The sequence below is a fragment of the Geotrypetes seraphini genome, chromosome 15 (genome assembly GCF_902459505.1).
Source record: "Geotrypetes seraphini chromosome 15, aGeoSer1.1, whole genome shotgun sequence".
Taxonomy (NCBI): Eukaryota; Metazoa; Chordata; class Amphibia; order Gymnophiona; family Dermophiidae; genus Geotrypetes; species Geotrypetes seraphini.
The window spans coordinates 6961485-6989255 of NC_047098.1; the positions used below are offsets into that span (position 1 = coordinate 6961485).

General features: G+C 42.6%; 1 protein-coding gene across 3 annotated transcripts; it reads left to right on the forward strand.

Annotated features, from left to right (window-relative positions):
* Positions 1 to 852: 852 nt before the first annotated feature.
* NBL1 (NBL1, DAN family BMP antagonist) lies at positions 853 to 27771 on the forward strand. Of its 3 annotated transcripts, none has more exons than XM_033922674.1 (4): positions 853 to 1583; positions 22188 to 22364; positions 25652 to 25763; positions 27012 to 27771. In XM_033922674.1, the coding sequence occupies exons 2-4, from the start codon at positions 22195 to 22197 to the stop codon at positions 27255 to 27257; spliced, it is 528 nt and encodes a 175-aa protein (XP_033778565.1). In that variant the 5' UTR covers positions 853 to 1583; positions 22188 to 22194; the 3' UTR covers positions 27258 to 27771. The 3 variants fall into 3 exon arrangements, with proteins under 3 accessions (XP_033778565.1, XP_033778567.1, XP_033778566.1); XM_033922676.1 differs by lacking the exon at positions 853 to 1583 and adding an exon at positions 2864 to 2991; XM_033922675.1 differs by lacking the exon at positions 853 to 1583 and adding an exon at positions 4038 to 4270.

A 27771-nucleotide genomic window follows, 5' to 3' on the forward strand; every position in this document is an offset into this window, starting at 1 on the left:
GTTTATGTACAGCAAGTGCATGAGCAGAAAAGTGTCTTACGCGTGCAGTTTAAAAATGTAACGTTATGCACTTATATGCAGTTCTGAAGCCGTGTTTAATGCACAAATCTCAAAACGGGTCCCCTGGAAACGCCTTTTATTGTAGCCCGTTTAAAATGGTTGAATTTGCCAGGTACTTGTGACTCGGATTGGCCTCCATGAAGACGGGCTACCGGGCTAGATGCACTGACGACGTGAACTGAATGCACTGACGATGTTGCATAAGATGCGAATAGGATAAGGCAGGGGTAGGCAATTCCGGTCCTCGAGAGCCGGAGCCAGGTCAGGTTTTCAGGATCTCCACCATGAATATGCATGAGATGGATTTGCATGCACCTCCTCCTCGAGATGCATATCTATCTCATGCATATTTATTGCATCTCAAGGAGATGGTGCATGCAAATCCATCTCATGCATATTCATGGTGGAGATCCTGAAAACCTGACCTGGCTCTGGCTCTCGAGGACCGGAATGGCCTACCCCTGGGATAAGACATTCTTGAGGTTACAACCCATAAGAGCTGATCCTAAGAGAATGGACTCAATCCTAGCAGCTCCCCAAATCAGTACACATGTGTATTTTTATTTTTTTAATGTTCAATAATTTTTATTGAGTTTTAAAAAATAAAATATACATAACAAAAATCTTACTAAGAATATCATCTCAACTCAGTTAATATATTGTAGATATATAAATTTAAAGAAATCAACAATTATCATCACAATACAGACACGATAAAGTCCCTCCCAACACTCCCTCCCCCTTCCCTCCCCCATCCCATTTCCAAATATAACTAATAAATAGAGCTTCACTTTCTGATTACAAATGTAATGAGTTGACTACAAAACTGCCTGCTCTGACTGATAATTGCTGTATATTTTTTCTCCAAAGCAACAACCTCTGCCGTTTTGGCTTTCTCAGACGCGCTGCTGCTGCTGCTGGACTGTTCGTTGCTCCGTCTCCCAGCTCAGACCGCGGGGCAGAACTGCACCGACGCAGGAGGATCCCATTACAACGCAAAACGCTCCCACTTCGGCTCCCCCCCACGGTTGAGGACTTTCTTTTCGGGACAATCCTCGTCCTGCCCTGCCATCTTTTCACATATTGCATTTTCAAACAGGGGGGGTTGTTTCTGCTCTGAGCAGACTCAGAGGAGAAACGTTTCTGGAATTTGAAACTTGGGATTTTTCTCCCCCCCCCCCCCCCCCGCCAAACTTTCCGTGGCTGCAATGAAGTTTTGGAGATCGATCGTCATTTTCCGGCTGCTTTTTGTTTGTCCGGATCTCTCTGGGAGTAACTGAAATGGATCTTCGCTTGTGAATCTGCTCCGTCGAGACCCCTTTTCCCCGACCCGGGAGCGGATTTGATGCTCAGCGCTTTGTTGCTGCCCCTCTTGATCCTATTTGCAGGAGACCGTTGCTGTCCCGGGGCTTCTCCTCGGAGGACGGAGATCCAGTTGGGCGCGGACGTTGTGCATGGACCGCGGTTCCTCGGCTGGTCCTGGTGAGACCCTTTTGGGATTGAGCTGGAAAATCCGTGCCAAGGTAAGTGGGACTTTTTTTTTTGCTCCTGCTCGTTAACTCTTTGCAACAACTTTTGGTTGTTTTTTTTTAATGTTAAACTGATCTTATTAGGGGCTCTTTTTATTGAATGTCTTCCAAGTGTTTGCCATAGTCTGTCTTCCTTCATGCTGAAGAAAACATTTTGAGCTCCTTTTTCTAAGCCGCGTTAGGGCTTTAACGCACCAGCATTGAGCTGGCCTTAGTTCTAGAAGCCTAGGGGGCGGTAATTTCCTGCCTGCGCTAAAAACGCTAGCGCACCTTCCTAAAAGGAGCCCTTTGACTCCTAATTGTCCCTTTAAAGAGTCCTTTTGATAAAGTTATGGGCCTGCTTATGAAAAGTTATTCTTTTAAAATAAACAACCCTCTCTTGATTAATTGTACTTTATATTTGAAGCTCTTTTTTTTTTGTTGTTAAATCTTAATTCATTTTTAAAACCAGCACAAAGTGCAACATATTATCAATCAAATAACACAATCAATTCCTTCAAATGATACAAGAAATACATAGCCCCCTCCCCCTCCCAACTCACCCTCCCTAAAAGTGTAAAAACACTTAATATAATGCAAATGATCAAGATGAACAACCTTGCAATCAAATAATACATTAATTACATATCCTCCCCCTCATCCTGGATGTGCAAAATCAAAGGGCAAAACTAATAATCAATTCTTACAAAATTTTGTTAATGGATCCCAAATTTCCTTGAACTTCTTATAATGTCCCAAATGCACTGAACTCGTATGTGATTTTACTTTATATTTCAAGCTCTTTATAATGGACAAATGTAGACACGCCATTCAACAGATCTGGGAGGGGGGGGGGCATCATATATTTCCCAAAGGCAAGGGATAACTTTATTCTTTTTGGTAAGAGACGGGCAGGAATCAAGGAGAGGCAACAGGCACGATTTACAATGAGGAAAGAATGACTTTCGAGACATTATTGTAAACCCAGTTTGGATTTAAAAAAATGCATCTTATTGGCAACAGATCTTTGCAGACAGAGAGAGAGGGGGATTTAGGGATGCAGAGAGTATAAGGAGGAGAATGGTTAAAAGTATATTACGAGAGTGAAGACGGGAAGAAAGAGATGTGGAGGAACTGGATAAGCCTGGACAAAGGGACCGAAATAGATGAAAGGAAGTGGGACAGTCAGGAGAGTCAAACGCGTGGAAGGTGTGGAGACTGGACAGGGCCCGTCAGACCTTCAGTGCAGAAGGAAAATGAACATAAGTCTAACATATCGCCGGGGTTCATTTTCCTTATCGAGCGGCTGAAATGTGGTCCTTTCCACGCCTGATTGTGAATGAAGACGAGGCCCATTTGATCCTGACTTCCTCAACGTTCCCCTGACTTCTTTCCTTCTTTGGTTCACCTTCTGGAGAGTTAAGTAGGTAACAGGTAAAGAGGCTTGTCAGAAGCACAGGGAACATGTTAAAAGAGAAACCACTTTCAACAAGAATTGGTAGGCACAGGGATAAAGACCTGGGCCATCAGAATATGTGCATTAATAAACAGACTGAAGAAGGGATAAGGCCAGAGCATTTGTACAGTGATATGAAATAAATACTACTACTTACTTGTGCTTTGCTTTGTATAAAGCAGGGGTCTCAAAGCCCCTCCTTGAGGGCCGCAATCCAGTCGGGTTTTCAGGATCTCCCCAATGAACATGCATGAGATCTATGTGCATGCACTGCTTTCAATGCATATTCATTGGGGAAATCCTGAAAACCCGACTGGATTGCGGCCCTCAAGGAGGGACTTTGAGATCCCTGGTATAAAGCAAATAATAAATAAACTACTGCTATTATTTCTATAGCGCTACCTGACGCACGCAGCGCTGTACAGAGTCACAAAGAAAACAGTCCCTGCTCCAAAGAGCTTACAATCTAAACAGCTAAGACAGACAAACAGGTTGAGTTAAGGGGAAGGGTTAATCTGCTGGCTGGGTTGGAGGGCAGAAGGGAGTACAGGACCATTGAGCCATTGTGACATCACTGATGAGGTTGGCTCTTATTGGTGGAATGAGGCATTATGACATCACAAGCTCAGCTCTGCTTCCCAAAGACTGAAACTCTTCACACTACTACTATGAATTATTTCTATAGTGCTACAGTCCCTGTTCCAAAGAGCTTACAATCTAAACAGACAAGACAGACAAACAGGATGTCAAGGATACAGTTAAGGGGAATGGTTAATTAGTTGGCTGGGTTGGAGGGCAGAGGAGTAGGGTTATGGATTGAAGGCTAAATCAAAAAGGTGGGTTTTCAGTCTGCTTTTAAACAAGGGAAGGGGAGAGGCTTGGCGGACAAACTCGGGTAAATGATCTATCAATTGTAATGTGGAAAGTACTTTGCTGGTCTCGCTGAAGTCCAAGTTCTTTCAGAGTCTTTCATCTCGTGCGTTGAGTTCCTGGAGGGGCTGCTGGGAGCCCCTGGATCAGTTTTGAAAACAAAGAGAAGGGCTGACTAGGGCACCTGGAGCAGAATCCAGTGGCTTATCATTGTGCTCGTGCAGTGCCTTACCGTCAGGGCACCAAGGAGACGAATCATTTCCTCCAAACAGCTGAGACGTGAGAGGGGGAGACTCCAAAGTCCTTAATGAACCCAATAAGAGAATGTCCTGAATTCCACAAGAGGACTTTTTGCTAAGACATTTCCAGGAAGCAGGTAGAACAAACGGAGAGTTTGTCTTTGCCCTGAGATCGAGTTTTTACTTCACTGAGTTTCCTAGTTCCTACTTCAGGGGCATTTTTGTGTAATGTTTGATAGTGTGGTCCCAGGTATTTGGAGTGTCGAGTGAATGTATTTAAATGGAATAAAATGAGTTTCTCTTCTTTAGTATCGATTGACCTGGGGATGGTTCCGTTTAGTTTTGGAGGGAGGGGGATGCCCTGGCAGCCCAGTAATGCCACGTGAAAAGCTTTGAAGCGGAGCACGGCACTCCGTTTTGCAATTGTTAGCCTTCCAAAATGTACACTTCCAGCATACATTTTGCCAGAACCAGCTTGTTAGTTACGATAGGCAGCATTGGGTAGTCGCCTAGGGCAAGAACTTATATGTTTGTTGAGGGTGGGAGACAAACAACAACTGGAGTGAAAGCGAAACGAGCCCAGACAGAGCCACTCGCGCTCAAAGAACTATTAGGGTTGATGGGTAGTTTTCTCATTATAATTGAAATCTAAACTGTGGCTCTTCGAATACCGTATTTGCCTTTCCTGAAGACTCTTGTTTAAGAGATTTGTTCAATGTTATAAACGGTATTGTAATTTTTAATGGTATAATCTTTTGTAAACCGCGTAGAACTTTTTTGGTAACGCGGTCTATAAGTACAATGTTATGTTATTGTCTTGATTTTTTTTAACTGTAAACCATGTTGAACTTTACAGTATTAGCAGTATGTAATGAGAAGAATTTGAGTTATAGCAGAATTTAGTCTGTGAATTTTGGCAGTTTTCACAAAACCATTAATTTTTCTAAAGAGCTGCTTTACTCAGGTAAGTGGCTTTTGGAAATTGACCTCGTGACGTATCACATACAAAACGTAGTTTAATATTTAAATGTCTGATGCTCAATTATGTGTCTGGATTCAAGAGGGCCTGGGATAGGCACTTGGGATCTCTTGGAGAGAGAAAGAGATAATGGTTACTGCGGATGGGCAGACTAGATGGGCCATTTGGCCTTTATCTGCCATTATGTCACAATGTTTCTATAACCATAAAGCTCTATGACCTCACAATGCAGGTGTAAAGTGCCTTAGCCAATAGGAAGAGGAGGAGATAGTGGATGCTGCGGTTAGGCAGACTGGATGGGCCGTCATGCTTCTATGTTTCTATTTTAAAGGATTGCTCTGGGAGGAGTGTCATGAGTGTTTTATTTTTAATGATCAAAATCTTGGGGGAGGTGGGCTCTTAAGTGTTTGAAAGTTAATTGAGAGGGGTTAAGACTACTGGTTCACTTAGGTTAACCTTGCAGTAGTTCTGTCATTTGCCACTGGGTAGAGTCTGAAGCAGTAGTCTAGACCCCCAAGAGCTAGTCTCGGTGGGCGACCTTAACAGGGGGCTGGATGGGCCTTGTTGGTCACCCACCGAGACCTTTTTGGTTAGAGGGCTTCCAGAAAAGTTAAGGCTCATTAAACAGGGCAGTAAATGAGTGAGGAGAGGGGGTGGAGAGGCAGCAAGTAGGTTAGGCAGGAGCTAGAAATTTGAAAGACCACAACGGAAACTCCAGCCATTTTTTATGACGGCTCTGCACGGGGCAGGAGTGTAGGAAGATCGTTACACCACCAGGTAAGGTCTGGGGAGGGCCAGGCAACCTTTTAAAATGTAGTAGGGAAAAATCACGAATAATCAAATTTGCAGGTATTAATCCCGCGAATTCGGAGGGAGAAGTGTAGATGCTTGGGACCTGGGTTGGCCACTGTTGAAAACAGGAGCAGGGCTTGATGGACCTTCGGTCCGTCCCTGTAAATGTTCTTATGTTGCACCTGGGGCAATGAAGGGTTAAGCAATTGCCCAAAGTCACAAGAAGCTGCCGTAGGAATCGAACCCAGGCTGCACTAAGCATTAAGTCTACTCGTCCGCAGACTTTTCAACCTCATGTGCATGGTCCCATCTCTAAGGCCTTTGGCCAACAGTTGACTAACTTCAGTACTTCATAATCCCACGGGTGTGGACCACCTTAATACACTAAAAGCCAATCAGACCATTTTGTAAATAATCTTAAACTGATGAGTTTTTAAGCACGAGTATAAATTAATAATGTCTATGGGAGGTTCCTGTTGGCTCCTAAGGATAGAAGGGAAGCATCAGGTTTATGGCCGCCAGGAACTCAACTTATGTGACTATGCAATCTAGCATATGGCAAATAAATTACTTTTTTTTTGGGGGGCGGGGATTATTAATGTGGGCTACCATCAAGATGAGTTGTCTGTTAACCCCAGTCTCCTTCATAAAATGAAACCTTTGGTAAAAAGCATAAATTAATGGCAAAATAACTCGGCTTGATGGGATCCCACACTGACAACTTCTCCCCTCAGTGTGAAGAGTTTCTGTGTCTGATAACCAGAACTGGAATTGTGACATCATAATGCCTCATTCCACCAATGCCCAAGAGCCAACCTCATCAGTGATGTCACAATGCCTTGATTGCCCTATACTTGGCTAACTTTTATTACATATAGCAGTAATTTTGATTTCTAGAGACATTTCTTTAATTAAGGGGGGGGGGATTATCCATATTGTTAAGACATGTTATGTTACTGTTAACCCCAGGCATAAAATGGGACATGTGATAAAGTTACACGTCACCTCGATAACTTTGTTCCTGTCTAGTGGCAGAAAAGGTAGCAGCATTTTCAGCGCCCCAAAACACAGCCCGTTTTCATAAAACCATTCCACTACCTTTTAAGGAATACGCAGAGAAAAAAATTCTTGCCTCCCATTAACTGCTCATGTCCAGTACTTGCCTGGAGCCCCCCCAAGTGGGCAAAAGCTGGTGCAGATAGGCAAGAAAGTAGGTCTCCTCCACCTTTCCAATAAGAAAAATACCTGGCTCTTGGCCTGGAGCACCTGTCAGTAGCACTCCCAGACCAGCTAGCCTGCATCTGGTTTCTTCTATTCCCCCCCCCCTTTACAAAGGTGAGGAGTGGCCTAGTGGTAGAACCGCTTGTGGGATCAACTCCCCCCGGGCAAGTCACCTAATCCAGTGTTTCTCAACTCGGTCCTGGAGTTCCACCCCCCCCCCCCCCCCTTGCCAGTCAGGTTTTCAGGATGTCCACAATGAATTTGCTGCCTCCATTATATGCAAATGTCTTTCATGCATATTCATTGTGGATATCTTGAAAACCTGACTGGCAAGGGGGGACTCCAGAACCGAGTTGAGAAACACTGACCTAATCCTCCCTTGAGCGTAGTCGTGTAACTATAGAAAGGCAGTATGGAAGTCCCAATCCTTTCCCCTACAAAGCCACTAACCCAGAAGAGGAGCAAGGAAGTGGCCCTCCAATTTGTCCTTTATTCTTTATTTGTCACAGATGTTAACTAAGAATCTCTTCATGCTAAATTCAGACCTACTGATTTTTGATTTTTCCAGGTGGAAAAATGCAGCTGTTGCTCTCCTTCCCCACTTCTCTCTTGTACCCTCCGGACTCGAGGAACTTTACTGGCACCAAAAACTGAAACTGCCACTGCCAATTGAATAGATTCAATTTACAGTACTAGTGCTATGACTTATCATTTTTATAGCGCTATACATTAAAACGTCAAAGAGGCCAGTCCCTGCTCAGTAGAGCTTACAGTCAAACAGACAAACAAGACAAGTAGGGGGGTCATGAAGTTTCTCGGGCACGGGTTGTTTTACAAGCCAGTTGGGGTGAGGAGTTAAAAGTGGGCTTTTAGCCTGGATCTGAATGCCGCCAGGGACGGAGCTTGATACACTGACTCAGGCAGTCTGTTCCAGGCGTATAAATAAATTAACTTTTTTTTTTTTTCAACACTCAATTAGTTTGTGACTATCTAATCTAGAAGTCTGACTCCCCGCTCCCCCTTTTTTTAAACACTTTTAGGAACTTGGGTACTACCGTAATCTTATTCCCCATAGAAGCAAATTAGGAGAGAACCTTTAGAACACAGGAGTATAAATAAATTCAGTGTTTTCTGTCTCATCTGATTATTTCTATATATTTTTTTATATTTAAATGATAATGCTGTATTTCTACATATAAAAATAAAATCCAGTCCTTATGGGGTGGTTACCCTAGCAACATTACAGATCCAATTGGCAGCAGGGTTTTAAAGCAATTTCTGCTGAATTTTTTTTTTTTTTTGGTTTCTCATAGAAAAGTACAAGTATTTTTTCAGTCTCTTGAGAAGCTCTGAAAACGTACTGTGAACTGCTTTTATTTTCTTTGTGTTTGGTACACAGAAATATGAAATGTTTTTCTTTCCTTCTCGCTGCCCCCACACCCCCGGTTCCTTTACTTTCTGGCCTCTGTTGTACAGACTTTCCATGTCGGGTACACGCTGCAAGTCTCGGAGACGTTTTTCCACCCGACGAGAAAAATGTATTTGGGTTGCCTTGGGACATATTGGACTCTGTCCTAAAATGCATTTTGCATCTTTTCCTCTTGGATCTCTGAATGCCACGGAATAGAGGGGCCAGGCCTTCTTTTCTCTCATCTTTCTTTGGGGTTTTTTTTTTCTTTCTTCCTTTTCTTGCCGAGCTCTATCAGGTATTAAAACCAGTCTCCTCTTATCTCCCCCCCCCCCCCTCCTTCCTCAGCCTCCTGAAATGTCTGGGAATTAATGCTTTACCCGTGTGAGGCATCAGAACCTCAGCTTTGTTCTGGGATATTTCAAACCACAACCTAATCTAAGAAGATTAAGCTCAAATAATTAGAGCAGCCTTCATGTGCTTGTGAGCTCTTTATTAGCAGAAGTCTGAAATGACATTTTGAAATGTTGTTTGGAGATAATCAGTAAGCCAAAGCACTTAGGTGTGAAACGGCCCAACCGCTTCCTCCTGTCTACACTTTAATTTTTGGAGTTTAAAAAAAAGTTTTAGAAATACAAAGCAGGGCTACGTTGCAGGTTTTAATTAGGGGTTTGTTTTATGTGGACGAAAATTCTTTTCTGTGGTCATGAAAAGTTTCACATCATTTGAGGTTCAGCGCCGCTGGAACTGAACTGCCAGGAACAGAAATAAATAATTTTTTTTTTTTCGGATTACTTCATCTTTGGGCAAAGAATTATAAACCTCTAATTCTTAGCTTTTTCACCCTCTACAAATTAACAATGTTTATTTTTAAAATCTAACTTGTAACTGGCGGAATCATCTTATAAAGTCAAGCCTAGTTGGCATTCATTTTCACGCATCTATTCTACATCCGTTATATAAGGTCAAGCGCACGCGTAATTGAATTTATAAAACACTAGTGCAGGTGGGAAAACTACGCTGAAATCTACAAACTACCACCAGCTCCAGAGCTGATGCAAATGTTAGCAATTTTCAAGTTTTTATTAAAAATTTCATATACCGCCTATCAAATATCCAAGCGGTGTATATGTTTAAAAGAATTAATATTAAAAATATGTGCACATAAATTAAGGGATTTTGAGGTCCTTTTAGTCAGCTGCCTTAGGCTCTAATGTATACCTAATGCAGTGAAAAATGAACTCCCCAAGATGAGCTACAGTGTCACATGGTATTTTTTGAATCCAAAATGCACATAGTGTGCAAATACTGTACACTCATATAGGATATGCAAAGGTACCACACCACGATGCCCAAAAGCACCAAAACCAACAATAGATCACTTCTGAAGCTCAAGTATGGAGAACCATCACAGAAACAACCTAACTAACCCCTTCTTTTAGTAACGTGTAGCTTGGGTTTTGGCGCCGGTGGTGGCGGTAACTTTTCTGACGCTCATAGGAATTCTATGAGCGTCTGAGCAGTTACTGCCGGCGCTAAAACCCATGCTATGCGTTAGTAAAAGAGGGGGTAACTCTGTACTAAAGCTCATGTGTCATAGTAATACCATTATAAAAGCTCATAAATCGTAGCTCGTGTATTGAAACGCCATTACTGAAGCTCGAGTATTGTAACATCATTATAAGAGCTCATAAATCGTAGCTCGTGTATTGAAACGCCATTACTGAAGCTCGAGTATTGTAATATCATTATAAGAGCTCATAAATCGTAGCTCGTGTATTGAAGCGCCATTACTGAAGCTCGAGTATCGTAACATCATTATAAGAGCTCATAAATCGTAGCTCGTGTATTGAAGCGCCATTACTGAAGCTCGAGTATCGTAACATCATTATAAGAGCTCATAAATCGTAGCTCGTGTATTGAAGCGCCATTACTGAAGCTCGAGTATCGTAACATCATTATAAGAGCTCATAAATCGTAGCTCGTGTATTGAAACGCCATTACTGAAGCTCGAGTATCGTAACATCATTATAAGAGCTCATAAATCGTAGCTTGTGTATTGAAGCGCCATTACTGAAGCTCGAGTATCGTAACATCATTATAAGAGCTCATAAATCGTAGCTCGTGTATTGAAACGCCATTACTGAAGCTCGAGTATTGTAATATCATTATAAGAGCTCATAAATCATAGCTCGTGTATTGAAGTGCCATTACTGAAGCTCGAGTATCGTAACATCATTATAAGAGCTCATAAATCGTAGCTCGTGTATTGAAACGCCATTACTGAAGCTCGAGTATCGTAACATCATTATAAGAGCTCATAAATCGTAGCTCGTGTATTGAAGCACCATTACTGAAGCTCGAGTATTGTAATATCATTATAAGAGCTCATAAATCGTAGCTCGTGTATTGAAGCGCCATTACTGAAGCTCGAGTATCATAACATCATTATAAGAGCTCATAAATCGTAGCTTGTGTATTGAAGCGCCATTACTGAAGCTCGAGTATCGTAACATCATTATAAAAGCTCATAAATCGTAGCTCGTGTATTGAAACGCCATTACTGAAGCTCGAGTATCGTAACATCATTATAAGAGCTCATAAATCGTAGCTCGTGTATTGAAGCGCCATTACTGAAGCTCGAGTATCGTAACATCATTATAAGAGCTCATAAATCGTAGCTCGTGTATTGAAACGCCATTACTGAAGCTCGAGTATTGTAACATCATTATAAGAGCTCATAAATCGTAGCTCGTGTATTGAAGCGCCATTACTGAAGCTCGAGTATCGTAACATCATTATAAGAGCTCATAAATCGTAGCTCGTGTATTGAAGCGCCATTACTGAAGCTCGAGTATCGTAACATCATTATAAAAGCTCATAAATCGTAGCTCGTGTATTGAAGTGCCATTACCGAAGCTCGAGTATCGTAACATCATTATAAGAGCTCATAAATCGTAGCTCGTGTATTGAAACGCCATTACTGAAGCTCGAGTATCGTAACATCATTATAAGAGCTCACAAATCGTAGCTCGTGTATTGAAGCGCCATTTCTGAAGCTCGAGTATCGTAACATCATTATAAGAGCTCATAAATCGTAGCTCGTGTATTGAAGCGCCATTACTGAAGCTCGAGTATCGTAACATCATTATAAGAGCTCAAATCGTAGCTCGTGTATTGAAGCGCCATTACTGAAGCTCGAGTATCGTAACATCATTATAAAAGCTCATAAATCGTAGCTCGTGTATTGAAACGCCATTACTGAAGCTCGAGTATCGTAATATCATTATAAGAGCTCATAAATCGTAGCTCGTGTATTGAAACGCCATTACTGAAGCTCGAGTATTGTAATATCATTATAAGAGCTCATAAATCGTAGCTCGTGTATTGAAACGCCATTACTGAAGCTCGAGTATTGTAATATCATTATAAAAGCTCATAAATCGTAGCTCGTGTATTGAAACGCCATTACTGAAGCTCGAGTATTGTAATATCATTATAAGAGCTCATAAATCGTAGCTCGTGTATTGAAGCGCCATTACTGAAGCTCGAGTATCGTAACATCATTATAAGAGCTCATAAATCGTAGCTCGTGTATTGAAGCGCCATTACTGAAGCTCGAGTATCGTAACATCATTATAAGAGCTCATAAATCGTAGCTCGTGTATTGAAGCGCCATTACTGAAGCTCGAGTATTGTAATATCATTATAAGAGCTCATAAATCGTAGCTCGTGTATTGAAGCGCCATTACTGAAGCTCGAGTATCGTAACATCATTATAAGAGCTCATAAATTGTACTCATGTACCCTAACGCCATTAGAGAAGTTCATGTAAACCGTTCTGAAGTGACTCCCCATCCATTAGCAGCAGTATTAGAAGCTCAAGCTCTCAATAAACAATGTATAGGCGCTTACTATATGCTAAATATTTTTTGAGGGGACATGTCAGGGCAGAGAATGGGCATTCCTGCACTAATCAATTACTGACACATTCTATACAGTCCGCCTAAAACTAGGCATGTGCATCAGTGCGCCTAACTTAATGGATTAATAGTCTTCTTTGGTTAGGTGCCTAACTCGAAAATTACCGCTATATGTAATAAAAGTGAGCCTGGTATGGGGCAATCTAGCCACTGTGATATCACTGATGAAGCTGGCTCTTGGGCCTTGGTATTTGTTGAACACACTTATTGTGTCTCATATTGTACCATTCAGGCGCCTTGTTTTGTATAACTTTATGACATGATAATAAAATTTCCTTGACTTAAAATGCGGTAGTTGGGTGAGTGAATGCAGCTGAACACAAAATGGACAAAATGGAGGAAGCTCACTCACCAGCAGGGGGAAAGGATGGAGAACAAGAAATAGCTTTATTCACATTGGCGAATGTGACCCAGAGGTCATGGACTGAAGCTGAGAGGGGACACGGCCAGGACAAATGTCAGAAAGTTCTGCCCCACACAGCGAGTGGTGAACGCCTGGAACTCTCTCCCGAAAGAGATGGTGGAGGAAACTACCATTCTAGGATTTAAGGGAAAATTGGACGCACGTCTTCTGGCAGGACACATTGAGGGATACGGATCACCGGACTAGATGGACCCTAGGTCTGATCCGGTGCAGGCATTTCTTATGTTCTTAACACCCTGGAGACGTTGTCTGTTCATTGCCATGAGACTGTTGAATAGCGCATTGCAGTAATCCATGCAGGAGAGTACTAAGGCATAGAGTATGGACACTGGATTACATATATAATCTACTGTATTCTGAGCTACAATTTAAATGATGTCTGACCACATATCTCCTTTGATCTACAGGATTTGCTGCAGGAGAGATTTGCCTACTCTTGCTACTGATGTCCGCTGGACTTAACATCTCTTTCAAATTCTTCTCTTGAGAATAAGCAATCCGCAAATTCATCTCTGCTAAACCAACAATGTCCCAGTGTTTTCTCACTATACTAGCTGCTAAGTTGTCCTGTCCATTCGATCTTAAAACACATGTAGCTATTGCTTCCCTGACGGAAAGATCTTTCTTACCACTGGGAAGCAAATCCCTGTTACAATATCTGGCCCTATCAATTTACTTTCCAGACCATTTGCTTGATGTTAGCTTTCTGAGATCCTTTTCCTCTCATCAGGCTTATTGGAATCGGCTTTTTGGTGTCTGAGGTTTCAGTTTATTCCACTTACCATCCAGCGTTGTAGTAATGTTTCACTATATTTTGAGAAAGTGACTCCCTGGTCCCCAGTGCCCTAAAATCAGTGACTGGAGAGGTATGATGTAAAGTGGCAGATGTGGATACTGAGCTGATAAACAAGGATTTTGCTTTATTTATTTATTCATTCAGGGGAGCTCAGAATGGTTTACATTCATTTATTCAGGTATTCAAACATTTTTTTCCTGACTGTCCCGGTGGGCTCACAATCTATGTAATGTACCTGGGGCAATGGGGGGGTGGGGGGTGTGGGTTAGGTGACACAAGGTCACAAGGAGGAGTGTGGGTTTGAACCCACAACCTCAGGGTGCTGAGGCTGTAGTTTTAACCACTAGAAATCAAAATGTAGGAAAAGTGAGCTGAGTGTAGGACAATCAAGCCATTGTGACATCACCGATGAGGTTGGCCCTTATTGGTGGAATGAGGCATTATGATGTCACAATACCAGCTCTGATTATCAGAGGCTGAAGCTTTTCACACTATTTATTCAATTCTGTTCTCCCAGGGGTGCTTAGAATGGTTTACATGAAATGAATTTATTCAGGTACTCAAGCATTTTTCCCTGTCTGTCCCGGTGGGCTCACAATCTGTCTAGTGTACCTGAGGCAATGGGGGGATTAAGTGACTTGCCCAGGGTCACAAGGAGCAACGTGGGTGTGAACCCACAACCTCAGGGTGCTGAGGCTGTAGCTTTAACCACTGCACCACTCTAGAAATCAAAATGTAGTAAAAGTAAGCCAAGTAAAGGACAATCAAGCCATTGTGACATCACTGATGAGGTTTGCTCTTAGGCATTGGTGGAATGAGGCATTATGACATCACAATACCAACTCTGGTTATCAGAGGCTGAAACTATTCACACTATTTATTTATTCAATTTTCTATATTAGTCTCCCAGGGTGAGCTCAGAATGGTTTACATTCATTTATTCGGGTACTGAAGCATTTTTCCCTGTCTGTCCTGGCGGGCTCACACTCTGTCTAATGTACCTGGGGCAATGGGAGGATTAAGTGACTTGCCCAGGGGCACAGGGTGCAGCATCATTTTGAACCCACAACTTCAGGGTGTTGAGTAGTGGTGCCTGATTTCCGATTAGAATCGATTCACCGATTCACTTCGGGTGAATCGATTCAAATCAATTCTTTTTTTCTTTTTTTTTAATTGGCCTGGCCGATTTGGGGCCCAACCCTCCTCCCCGTGTCTTCAGTTCTCCTAAAGCTTTAGGGGGCGAGGGGGGAGGGTCATTTGGGAAGTGCGGCAGTGTGTCGGCTGTGGGTTTCCATTTTGGTTTCATTTTTTCGTTAACCAAGGGACCGAGCCTGCCTTAGAGCCGCCCGTAGGAATTCATGTGCCAGGCTCGACATTGGCCCAGGAAACGAGTGCAGGATTCCTCTCCCCCCCCCCCCTCCACTGTTGCACTGAGCAACGTGGAGGAACTGGTGGTGGAGGTTCAGGGATCGAATGGAGCCTTTTACAAAGTATCAGAGATATGCCCACCATTTAGTTGGAGTGTTTTTTTTTTTTATAACTTTATCTATATATCATTTTCAAAGTACAAATCAAGTATCCATTTGTACAGAAAGATAAGCCAATAAAAAGTATTCAAATTAACTTATAAAATATCAAATAGGAAAAGTAATGCAGCTTAACTTCAGCTCAAGTCCACAATTGGGATCCAAGGTATAAATAGCGAGAAATAAAGAAATTTAACAAACTAAATTGCTATATAAAGGAAAAACAGGCCCATTAGGCTGAGACAGGATAACAAATAATCAATATAGCCTTCATATTTCCCCTTAAACCTGGGGTGCTGTAGACAGGAATGTTGTCAGCTGGCTTGGATCAAAGAAAACATATTTTTTCATACGATATTGTATCACACATTTACAAGGGTGACGGGTTTTTTTTTGGTTCCTGCTTTCCGGTGGCTGCTGCTCGGGTCCCTTTGCTACGCTCCTGTCCTCATCCAACCTCTAGGTTTGGCTAAAAAGTACATTAGCACCCTTCCAGCGATCCCAGTCACATTACACTTCAATCCACAAGAGGTCCTAGAAGTCCGGCACCCCCAGGAATCTACACATGACGAGTTGTCAGAGGATGGTGGAGGGAGGGAGGGAGGGAGCCCCTCTCCAAACCTCGGGGGCATGTGGATGTGACCCCTAGACAGGTAACATTCTCCTTTCTGTAAAATTCCTCTGGTCCTTTTTCAATGTGCACCATTCCACTTTCACTTTGCGTGTTCTGCTATTGGCTTTTGGAATAAGACTAGAGCAAGATTAATCATGGCAAAAGGGAGCCTAGAAGAGGCCCTTAGGCCTGGTCCTAGGAGTAGGGAAGGGAAGGGAGATGTATTATTTTCCCTAATTTGGAACATAAGAAGCTGCTGTACTGTCTGTCTAATTATTCGGCCGTTTCTTGAATTTTTCTGCTTTGCTTTCCCTCTAGTAGCTCAGGTCTAGAAGTGTACTGGCCTGTGGATGAATTGTAACATGACATGTTTCTGAGGTGGAGCTCGTTTGTGTGTGTTTCACATGAGCTGAGTCAGAAAGAATTTGTGAGGAAGAATTTACCAGACTGCTGAAGCGCTGCCATTTCTTGCCTTTGTGTGATGGGATATCTAGATTTTAGAAGCACTGACTTTACCTAAACTAAACTAAATCTTCTCCACAATCGTAGAGCTCGGCACGGTTTACAGGGATTAAGATAGAAAGGACCTCCAAAGGAGGGTTATAGGATTAAGTGTAAGGAAGATAAAGGGGGTGATAGGGCACCAGAGGGGGGGGGGAAGTTATATTTTTGTACCTAGGAAATGTTAGCACTGCAAATCAGTAGCTAAACTAGAAGTCATTTTTTCTTTTTTCTTGGGGGGGAGAGGGAGGCAGCCAAGTAGAGCAGCCTGCAGAGGATCACCAGTGCTATAGCAATCCTAGCAGGCTGCTATGATTTGAATAATGACCAGACAAAAAAGGTTGAAAAAAAAATAATTGTATTTTCTGTTTTGTGATTGCAATGTGTCAGATTTGAAACGTGTATCCTGCCAGAGCTGATGTTAGACCGCGAACGTGAGCTAGGATTTAACAGAGAGAGGAAAAGTCTTTTTTGTTTGTTTATTTGGTTTCCACCACAGCACCAGTGTGGTTAGGAGAAGGCAAAGGGGGTGAAGAGACTATAAAATCCACCAGGATGTTTGGCAAAAAAACACCTAATTGGGCAGGAAAATCGAATCAAATCGAAAAATCGATTCAATAGGCTGAATCGAATTGAATTTTTTTTTTCTCCCTGAATCGGGCTGAGGCTGTGGCTTTAACCACTGTGCCACATTCTCCTCCTTCATCGGTCTGTCTGAACCACTGCTCCCTAACTGTATCCACGTAACCTTACTAGCAGGGCTGGACGAAGACCTGTCACAACAGATAAGCGCAGACTTGGTGCACCAAGAGGTCCCTTCCAAGCAGCAGCATCTATTTATTGATGCATTTCTTTGAATATTGATTCTTACTGTTGTAAGAATTAATTCTGTCTGTTTCTCCTCGTCCTGATTTGTTTTAACCTTTTATGCATGTAACCATGTTGTAAACCGTTTTGATAGAAAACGGTATGGAGATTTTTTAAATAAAAATAAATATTCATCTTCCTAAACAGATTACCAGTCCTGAAATCTTTACTTCCGTGGAAGCTTCATTTGCCCTTAGCTGTGTTAATGGGGCTGAAATCCCTGGCCGGTACCCCAGGTGACTGCTTGCTCCCTGGATGGAAAGAAAACTGCTTGGAATGTAACTTCTAAGCCGAATCCCACTCGTTTCAGGGTTGTCTAAAGATACAGAGATATCTCGCCTAGAAATCCCTTGAAGTGAAGCCAAGGCGAATTCCTGGCTAGGCAGGGACCTTGGAATGGATGTAACGGAGGCATTTTTGGCAGCAGTGCTTCAGAGGCCGTCTTCCCTGCTTATTTATGTGGCATAACTAGCTCGTGCGATCTGCTTGCGGGGTTTTAGGCAGGATTGCGCATTTTTGTGGATTTTTATAACTTAAATGCATTTTGATATCCTAGATGGAAAGGTGAGCCTGAGGGACTATATCTGGACTTTATCCATAGGTTCTAGCGTACAGGATGTGCAGGTTCACAGTTGGGTGTGTACACGGAGCAAAAGTTTAGGGGAAAAGGAACACAGGGCTTTCCATGCAGCTGCTTCCTGGGTTCTGGATGGTAGATGTTCATTTGCGGAGCAATCGCTGCATCAGATCATTAGCTGAGAGAGGAAGAACGTTAGGCTTGGAAAATTACATGTTATTAGATGTATGAAAAAGGGACGAAGTGAAAGATGCCAATACTAGAAAATCCCGTTTTTCAGTTGCAGGTTCAGTTTTATGGAATGAGATACCTGGAGCGATATGATTCTGTGAAAATATTTTACAATTCGGGAAACTTATTTATTGATTCAATTTTCTATGCTGTTCTCCCAGGGGAGCTCAGAATGGTTGACATGAATTTATTCAGGTACTCGAGCATTTTCCTCTGTCTGTCCTGGTGGACTTACAATCTATCTAATGTGCCTGGGGCAATGGGGGGATTAAGTGACTTGCCCAAGGTCTCAAGGAGCAGCGTGGGTTTGAACCCACAACCCCAGGATGCTGAGGCTGTAGCTTTAACCACTGCGCCACTCTAGAAATCAAAATGTAGTAAAAGTGAACCAAGTCTAGGACAATCAAGCCATTGTGACATCACTGCTGAGGTTGGCTCTTATTGGTGGAATGAGGCATTATGATGTCACAATCTCAGCTCTGGTTATCAGAGGCTGAAACTATTTATTGATTCAGGTACTCAAGCATTTTTCCCTGTCTGTCCTGGTGGGCTCACAATCTATCGAATGCACCTGGGGGCAATGGGGGGATTAAGTGACTTGCCCAGGGTGACAGTGTGGGGTTTGAACCCAGAACCTCAGGGTGCTGAGGCTGTAGCGCTAACCACTGCACCACTCTAGAAATCAAAATGTAGTAAAAGTGAGCCAAGTCTAGGACAATCAAGCCATTGTGACATCACTGATGAGGTTGTCTCTTAGGCACTGGAGGAATGAGGCATTATGATGTCACAATATGAGCTCTGGAAATTTGCTACTCTTTGGGTTTCTGCCAGGCATTATGACATCAGCGAAACAGATTGGGACTTCTTACAAATCACACTCAAAATAGTTCACATAGAGGCACTTCAAGCATTTTCCCTATCTGTCCTGGGGAGCGCACAATGTATCTAATGTACCTGGTGTAATGGAGGACTGAACGACCTGCCCAGGGTCATAAGGAACAGCGCGGGGTTTGAACCCACAACCGCAGGGCGCTGAGGCTGTAGCTTTAACCACTAGGCCACTCCATCCTCCTGAAAACTTGACTGGCTGGCTGCATTTTGGATTAAGGACTTCTGATTTAAATGAAGTGGATTCCCAAAGAGAACACGCCACGTTCGTCGGCACAATTAGGATTACCATATGGCTTCGGAAAAAGGCAAGCAATGGAAGTGAAATCTGGATGGTCTCGATCCGTCCTCCTTTTTCCAGAGCCATATGGTAACCCTAGATATGCGCCACTCCTTGGTTCCTGTCGGATGCTGTGCTTGTCTAAAGCATGTACCTTTGGTTAGTGGGAAAAGGCTCGTGGTTGTACTGGTCACTCGCATCAGAAACAGATTATGCGGTTCCTGTTTTAATAAGTGCTTGGTACGTAAATCTGGCTGTAAGGTGCAGCAGTTTGGGGGAGAAAAGAAACAACATTGCCATCTAGTGGTCCATGTGGAAAATTCAGAAGACTTAGGGCTCCTTATACAAAGATGCACTAACGTTTTTAGCGCATGCACCGGATTAGCGTGCGCTACCCGAAAAACTACCACCTGCTCAAGAGGAGGTGGTAGCGGCTAGCGTGTGTGGCATTTTAGCGCACTATTCCGCGCGTTAAGGCCGTAGCACACCTTTGTAAAAGGAGTCCTTAAGTTTTTAGCTTAAGTCAGTGGTCTGTAAATTTGGGGGTGGGGTAGGGTGAATCTAAACCCCATTGGTAGATCTTGGAAGGACAGGAGATAATAATAATATAATCATAATTTATTTATATATACCGTCTAAACATCAGTTCATAGCGGTTTACACAATAGGTACTCAGCATACAATATATTAATAATATCATACATAATAAAATTCTAAGTAACTAATACAAGCATTAAAACTAATGAATAAAAAAACACAATTTAAACTAAAATAAGTATAGATAAAAAGATTAAAAGTACATTATAAATACATGATAATATAAAAATCAATAATGTATATTAGATTGTTTAAATAAGTGGGTTTTAAGATCTTTTTGAAATTGATAGTAAGTAAGAAATGGAGAAACGAGAAGATTCAAACATGAATTCATTAATCCTGCTTGGAATGCGAAGGCCCTATCCAAAAATTTTTTGTAACGACATGCATTTGCTGAAGGAAAATAAAAACCAACCAGATCTACGGATATTTTTCTTAGAAATAAAAAAAACCTAAAATGAGAAACAAGAGAAGCTGACGCTAAACCAAATAAAACTTTAAAACAAATGCATCCAAATTGAAATAACACTCTAGCCCAGTGATTCCCAAACCTGTCCTGGGGGACCCCCAGCCAGTCAGGTTTTCAAGATATCCCTAATGAATATGCATGAGAGAGATTTGCATATAATGGAAGTGACAGGTATGCAAATCTCTATCATGCATATTCATTAGGGATATCTTGAAAACCTGACTGGCTGGGGGTCCCCCAGGACAGGTTTGCTCTAGCCTCTGTTTCACTCGGAGGAATCAGAAGTGGATACCTGGGATGTCAGACAAGAAAAACAGTGGGAACGGACCCTGAACAATCCACAGAGGCCTGCCCTTACAGTTCGGTGTTATGGTATTTAGGTGCTCTTGCCAACTGGTTTCTTATGGCTAATCTCTGCCGTAAGAGTTTCGACTAACATTCCAACCTAATTGCTCGTTTGCAGCATTTTTCCATTCATTGGGACCTGATGAAGGCAAAGTTCCGCCGAAACACGGACCGTGTAGGGTCTGGTATAAGTTACCATTTATGAGCAATTAGTGGTTTGTGATAGTGATTTTGCGTTTTGTTAACCTTGATGATTTTCTATGCTTTTATATTTGGATATTTAATTTTTAACAAACTTTTTAATGTCCGATTGTTCCTGCTGCATCCGGAGACTATTATTCCACTTTTTTTGTTTTATTTATTTCGTTTACCAGCCCATCCTTCCCAGGAGCCCAGAACGGGTTGCAGCGATACATTCACAGAGTTTCAAGGCATACGAATAGGGGTATACAGTGTTCCCCCGCGAATTCGCGGTTCGCGGACTCAGTAATTCGCGATATGCTCCGACTGCCTCTTCCTATACTCAAGTCAGACTACACCAATCAGGAGCTGCGTGTCAAAGCAGCTCCTGATTGGTGCAGCCTGACTTTAGGAACAGGAAGAGGTGGTCGGAGCATACCGTGAATGATTTTCTGCACCCGCTGGCGCCCCAGCTGCCCTCTCCTGCCTTTTGACAGATGCAGAACCGCATTTGTGGTTTTTCAAAATTTGCGGGAGTTCCTGGAACAGAACCACTGTGAATTTCAGTGGAGTACTGTATCCACATTACATTTCCATAGGGTACATCCACATTGTATTGCCCTAGGACTAAGGCATATGAACAGGGTACGTTCACATTACACTGGCCTACTGGTTTGTTTATGGAATACAGGTCCTCCCCTTTTTTTCCTTTTGTGTTCGCCTATAGAATTGCCCCGACACTGCGTAGATTAATTTACTGCTTTGGTAACCTATTGTACCTTGCTTGCTACATGTGTGTGTCTTCATCTCCATGCTTTGCACACGCACAATTACATTAGTGACTTCTATTCCGCCTGTACCTTGCAGTTCTAGGCGGATTACAAAAGAGCTAACTGGACATTTCCAGGAAAGTTACAATTTTGGATAACAAATGAGATGAGGTAGCTGGATATTTCCAGGAGATATTGCAAATTAGTTAACAAGTAAGACAACTGGACATTTCTAGGCAATATTACAAATAAAATAACAGATAAGGTAACAAATAAGATAGCTGGACATTTCCAGGAGCATTACATTTTAGGGTACTGTATTCTTGGTTGATATTTTGGAGTGGAAAAGAATACCAGAGGAACGGTGGAATTGAGAGGGGTTTTATCAGGGAGGGGAGGGAAGATGGGTGGAGTTAAGGTGACCAGATAGATTTTTTTAAATAGCAGGGTTTTGATTTCTTTTCGAAATGTTTTGAGGTCGTACATTGTGGTCAGCAGGTTGGAGATGGAGTGGTCGAGTTTTGCTTTCTTGCATCGCAAGTAGGTCGTCAAACAATGCAGATGAAAGCCTAACTGTAATTGTGTTCTGGTTTTGGTTTCGTTTCAGGACGTTTATGGCGCAGTCCGTGATGATCTGGCTCCTTATCCCCGCGCTGGCCCTGGCAGCACCGCCCCCCATCAACAAGCTGGCCCTTTTCCCAGACAAGAGCGCCTGGTGCGAAGCCAAAAACATTACCCAGATTGTGGGGCACAATGGGTGCGAGTCCAAATCCATCCAGAACAGGTACCAAACATCCTCCACTGGTCAAGGGTAAAGACAAACAAACGAGAGCGTCTCAGCGCAGTGCGATGACTGTTTGGCCTAATTGCTAAAAAATTCTTTAAGTTAAAATTCTCTGAGAGTTAAAGAGACTGAGAAGGGATAATTTGACAGTACCTTAAAATCTGACTAGCCACAAAAATAGAGTTACCATATGGCTCCAGAAAAAGGAGGACGGATTAATAATAAGAATAATTTTTACTCTTATATACCGCCAAACCATTAAGTTCAAGGTGATTTACAGCAAGAAGGAACTGTACAGACAGTGAACTACTTACATAAGCATATCAAAATTTCTCAGAAAACACAAAATGGCAATTAAGTCACATATTTACATTACATTACATTACTGGTTTCTATTCTGCCTCAACCTTGCAGTTCTGGGCGGATTACAAAAGAGACATTTGGACATTTCCAGGATAATTACAAAGTTTCAAGTTTCAAGTTTATTAAATTGTTTGATTAAACGCTTTTCCAATTTCAAAGCGTTTTACATAAAATAAAACAGAGTTTAAAATGGACTCACTTATACATAATATTCTACTAAACGAACAAGGGTTACATCCTTTAGACAAGAAGAAAACTGGAAACAATGGGAAAGCGGGGAAGAAATACAATATTTGTTAAAAAGGTACATAAAAGGGAAACAAATTAGGGAAATAAGGGGGAAAAGTAAGAGATCAAGAAAGGTCATAAGAATGAGTGTTTATAGTCAATATTTAAGGGAAAGGAAATTAACTGATAATATTGTATAAGTAAACTGTCAATCAAAGGCTTCTTTAAAAAGAAGACACTTTAAGTTCTTTTTAAATATTTGCAAATCTTGTTCTAATCTTAAGTACAAAGGGAGAGAGTTCCATAACATAGGTGCAGTAACGGAGAAAATTGAAGCACGGCGGGTTCCGATAACTTTTAAAGAGGGAACATTTAACCCTTTCAGGACCATGGGACATATTTGTCCCATAACTTTAAAATCCTATAAATTTTGATTGGGATAGTCTACAGTTCTAAATTTGATATGTACGGATTCCATATGATACTGCCTTTATGTAAACAAACTGGTTCCGACATTCATTCATTAGCGTCGTTGCCAGATTGGCGAGAAGATTCACTTGCCACACTGTCCATAAGCCAGAAGTGTGATTTTTTTTAAATAAAAATAATGATATTTCACAAAAAAAAATCAATTTTTTGGCATCTGCAAGCCCTTTTTACCATAAAAATGTCGTCAAAACCACAAAAATTGGCCTACGATCCTTATGGTCCTGAAAGGGTTAAAGTAGATTGTGAAGCTGATCTGAGAACTCTGGACGAACTATATGGAATCAGGACTTTTCCAGAGGAGTTATAAGAAGAATGATGTAGTATAGTATAGGAAACGGGATACGGCAAGGAGGATTGGGCTATTCCAGTGGATATACAATTCGGGATGCTGTACAGATAGGATATAGTGCAGTTTCAGTATATATGCAGTTAGGGAAGCAGTTGACAAGCTTGGGCTTTGAGGGGGAGGGTAACTGGTGAAGAAGGGAGGATGGGGGAGTCACACTGAGGGGAATCCAGGTTGGAGTTATGACATCTGTATACATTTTTTTGAATAGATGGGTTTTGATTTCAAACCGATAAGTTTTAAGACATCGGAGTTTGACCTCCAGTGCTTTCAATGGAAGTAAAACCCAGATGGGGTGCAGTGGTTCAAGCTACAGCCTTGGCACCCACACTGCTTCTTGTGAGCCTGGGCAAGTCACTTAATCCCCTCATTGCCCCAGATACAATAGACGGATTGTGAGCCCACCAGGACAGACTGAATACATTTATGTAAACAGTTCTGAGCTCCCTTGGGAGAACAGTATAGAAAACTGAATCCATAAATAGTGTGAAAAGTTTCAGCCTCTAATAACCAGAGCTGATACTGTGATGTCACAATGCAAAATTCCACCAATGCCTAAGAGCCAACCTCATCAGTGATGTCACAATGGCTTCATTATCCTTGGCTCCCATAAGAATCAGAGTATGAATGGCCACAACCACCACTGACCCGCAAGCTTTGCTTTGAAGAATGCTGGTGTAGAAGGACCGAGGTTGAGTAGCAACATTCCAGAGCTGAGATTGTGATGTCATAATGCCTCATTCCACCAATGCCTAAGAGCCAACCTCATCAGTGATGTCACAATGGCTTCATTATCCTTGGCTCCCATAAGAATCAGAGTATGAATGGCCACAACCACTGACCCGCAAGCTTTGCTTTGAAGAATGCTGGTGTAGAAGGAATGATGTTGAAATAGACACTAGAAAATGACATGGGATTATTTCCCGCGGGGACGGGAACGGTGATGAATTTTGTCACCGTGTCATTCTCTAACACGCATTCAGTGACCATTGTTTAGGCAGATGCCAACAATGGAGCCGTTTATAGAATCTGGCCCAAATGTCTTGATGTGTCCTACTTACTTCCATTGCTTTTGTTCTGCCCCATTTTATGTGGGCATTTTCTCAAAACAAAGTGTGCTCTGTGGCCTTAAATCCCCAGAAAGCTTTGCTTCTTCCAGAGAGCCAAGCTGCAACCTGAGAGCTTAAGCCCACCCTTCTTTAGCCTCTGGGAGAGAACAGTATCCATCTTGTAAGACCGCATGGCTGCCTGAAAACCCAGGTCTTGCATCAGCATCTCACCTGGTTTTTGCCCTTTATTTCCATTAGCCTAATACAGCTTAGGTTCAGTATCTAAGTCTGGAGCACAGTGTTATATCCCACAAGGTGTTTGGACACACTCCCAGCTTCCCCTTGCATAGGATGTGCTGGTACAGTGAGAGGATTCTGTACACAAAGTTGGACTACCTCGAAATTATCAAATTGTGAGTGTTTATTCTTTACTTTAAGTTATTAAAGAAAGTTAAAAAAAAACTACAGAGTATGACTGATAACTCTAAGATTACAGAAGTAAGGGTTAACTGAAGGGGAGCCTCAGAGAAGTGCCAACTTAATTCAGTGAGTTCAACAGTGCTTGGCCATTCTGAGGAGTCCCTGCTTTTTAGTAAAAAAAACCTGAAGAGGTTTCAGTGAAAGTCTTTGGTGAAGATTGCTCACTAAAGCTCTTCCCAGCATAGCTTTTAATGGAAATAAAACCCGCATGTCTCAATCCATCCTCTTTTTTCCTGAAGCCATATTGGTAACTAAGCACTGGTGTTTTTCTGTACTGCTGTGGTTCTGTCTAATGAGGACATTTTCCTATGTGCTTCTGTCTCTTCCCTTAGGGCCTGTTTGGGACAGTGTTTCAGCTACAGTGTTCCTAATACATTTCCTCAGTCCACAGAGTCGCTGGTGCACTGTGATTCCTGCATGCCTGTTCAGTCCATGTGGGACATTGTAAGTAATTGCATCTGCCATTGTCTTGTTAGGAGGCCATTTTGAAAAACGTGAGTCGCTTGATATCCAGCCTGTTGCCTCCTTATCATTCAACCATCCCTGGAGAAACGTCTTGGTGGCTGCTGTTAGGATTCAGGACCAGGAGCTGCCCCTTTAATTCTTACACTTCTTAGAGGGAAGACTATTCTTTTTAGCAACAATCTATATCGTACTCCTTTAACTAAATACAAAACAGGAAATATCTCAATGCAGTGGTGTAGTAAGGTGGTGGGGGTGGACTGCCTTCGGGCGCCCTCTTGGTGGGGGCGCCAGCACCTCTCCGCCCCGCCACGTGCCTTCAATTCCCCACCACCATAGTTCTAACTCTTGTTGGCGCAAGCAGCAGCGCCAACCTGCTGCTCGATCCGTGTTCGACACTCCCCCTATAATATTACTTCCGGGTCCTGTGACTAGGACGTGATGTCAGAGGGAGAGCTGACACTGGCAGCAAGTTAGAGGTGCTGCTTGTGCCGGGGAAGCTAAACAGATATGGTGGAAGGAAAGGGGAGCGTGTGGAGCGGGGGAGGAGGGGAGGAGGGGGACCGCACCAAAGGCTTAAATTACAACGTTGGGAAACGGGTGGGAGGGCGGGCACCACTCGGCGACCACCGATTTTTGGGGAGGCCACGGCCCCTGGGGCCTCCGTCGTTCCGATGCCTATGAACCTAGTAAATGTTGGTAGATAACGACCTGTCTGAATGGTCCATCCAGTCTGCCCAACAAGGTGGCCAGAGTTAAATCTGGCATTCTGCCACAGGTTCTACTTTTCATGCTTAATATCTGTCTGTGCCAATTGTGGGGCACAGACTGTAGACGTCTACCCGACACTGGTCCTGCTTCCCAACTAATGGAGTTGCTAACCCTAACCCTAATCCTACTCCAGCCTTGATCCTAATGCATTTTTTTGCCATTTATGGGACCCAGCCCAGCATTCAACTTACTTTCCAACCTCTAAAGCTGCCATCAAAGCTCATTCCAACTATGAGATCATTTAAGTTTAGCTGTAATTGGATTCCATCCTTTTCCTATATAGTGTTCCTAATGTAATCTAAATCTTAGACTTCTAAACCGAGTCATCTCCTAGAATTACGAGTTTGACTCGGTTTACATCTAGCAAGAATACAAACGAATTAAGGCTCGACTAAGTTTACGTGCTTATCTTGAATTCCATCACTGTTTTCATCTTCACAACCTCTCTTCTCTCTTCAGGTGACCCTTGAGTGCCCGGGCAATGAGGAAGTACCCCGGGTGGATAAACTGGTGGAGAAGATTGTACGTTGCAGCTGCCAGGCATGCGGGAAAGAGTCCAGTCATGATGGCGCATTGTTCAACGTCTACTTGAACACAGATGAGACACTGGCACCAGGAGAGGGCAACAGTGCCCATCACTACTTTCAGCACCAGGAGGAAGAGGTGCCCGCCTCTGCTCGCCATGAGGAAGAGAGGGACGACTGACCATACCGCTTCACTGCACAAGCTCATATTATTCCTCTTCTAATATAATGACTCTTTAGTATAATGAGTACCCATCATGCACTTAGTGACAACATTGGGTGAAGAAGACATCCATAGGATAGGAGGACTTGAGAAGAACCCAAATTGTAGAGATCTTGATCAAGATACTTGCAAATATAGTAATATATTCTGAGAGGATGTAGGCTTTAGACAGGACCAAAACTGGGAGTTGGCCAGGAACCAGGCTGCATAGTTTACCTCCTAGCTGGAGTGTGATTAGGGTATAGAGTCTGTGCAGAAGGTTTTTGACCAGGGTCTTACATTCAACAGTTCTTCTCATTGAGTAATGAATATAGGAAGGGCTTTGACTAAAGGACGTTCCTCAAGAGTCCAGTAACCTCTCTTCCTAGGCATCACTTTTGTGTTTTTTAATGAAAGAAACTTCCAGGTACTGGCCTGAAATGTACCTGATCTTCCTTCCCCCCCCCCCCAAAAAAAAAAAAAGGCCTGACTG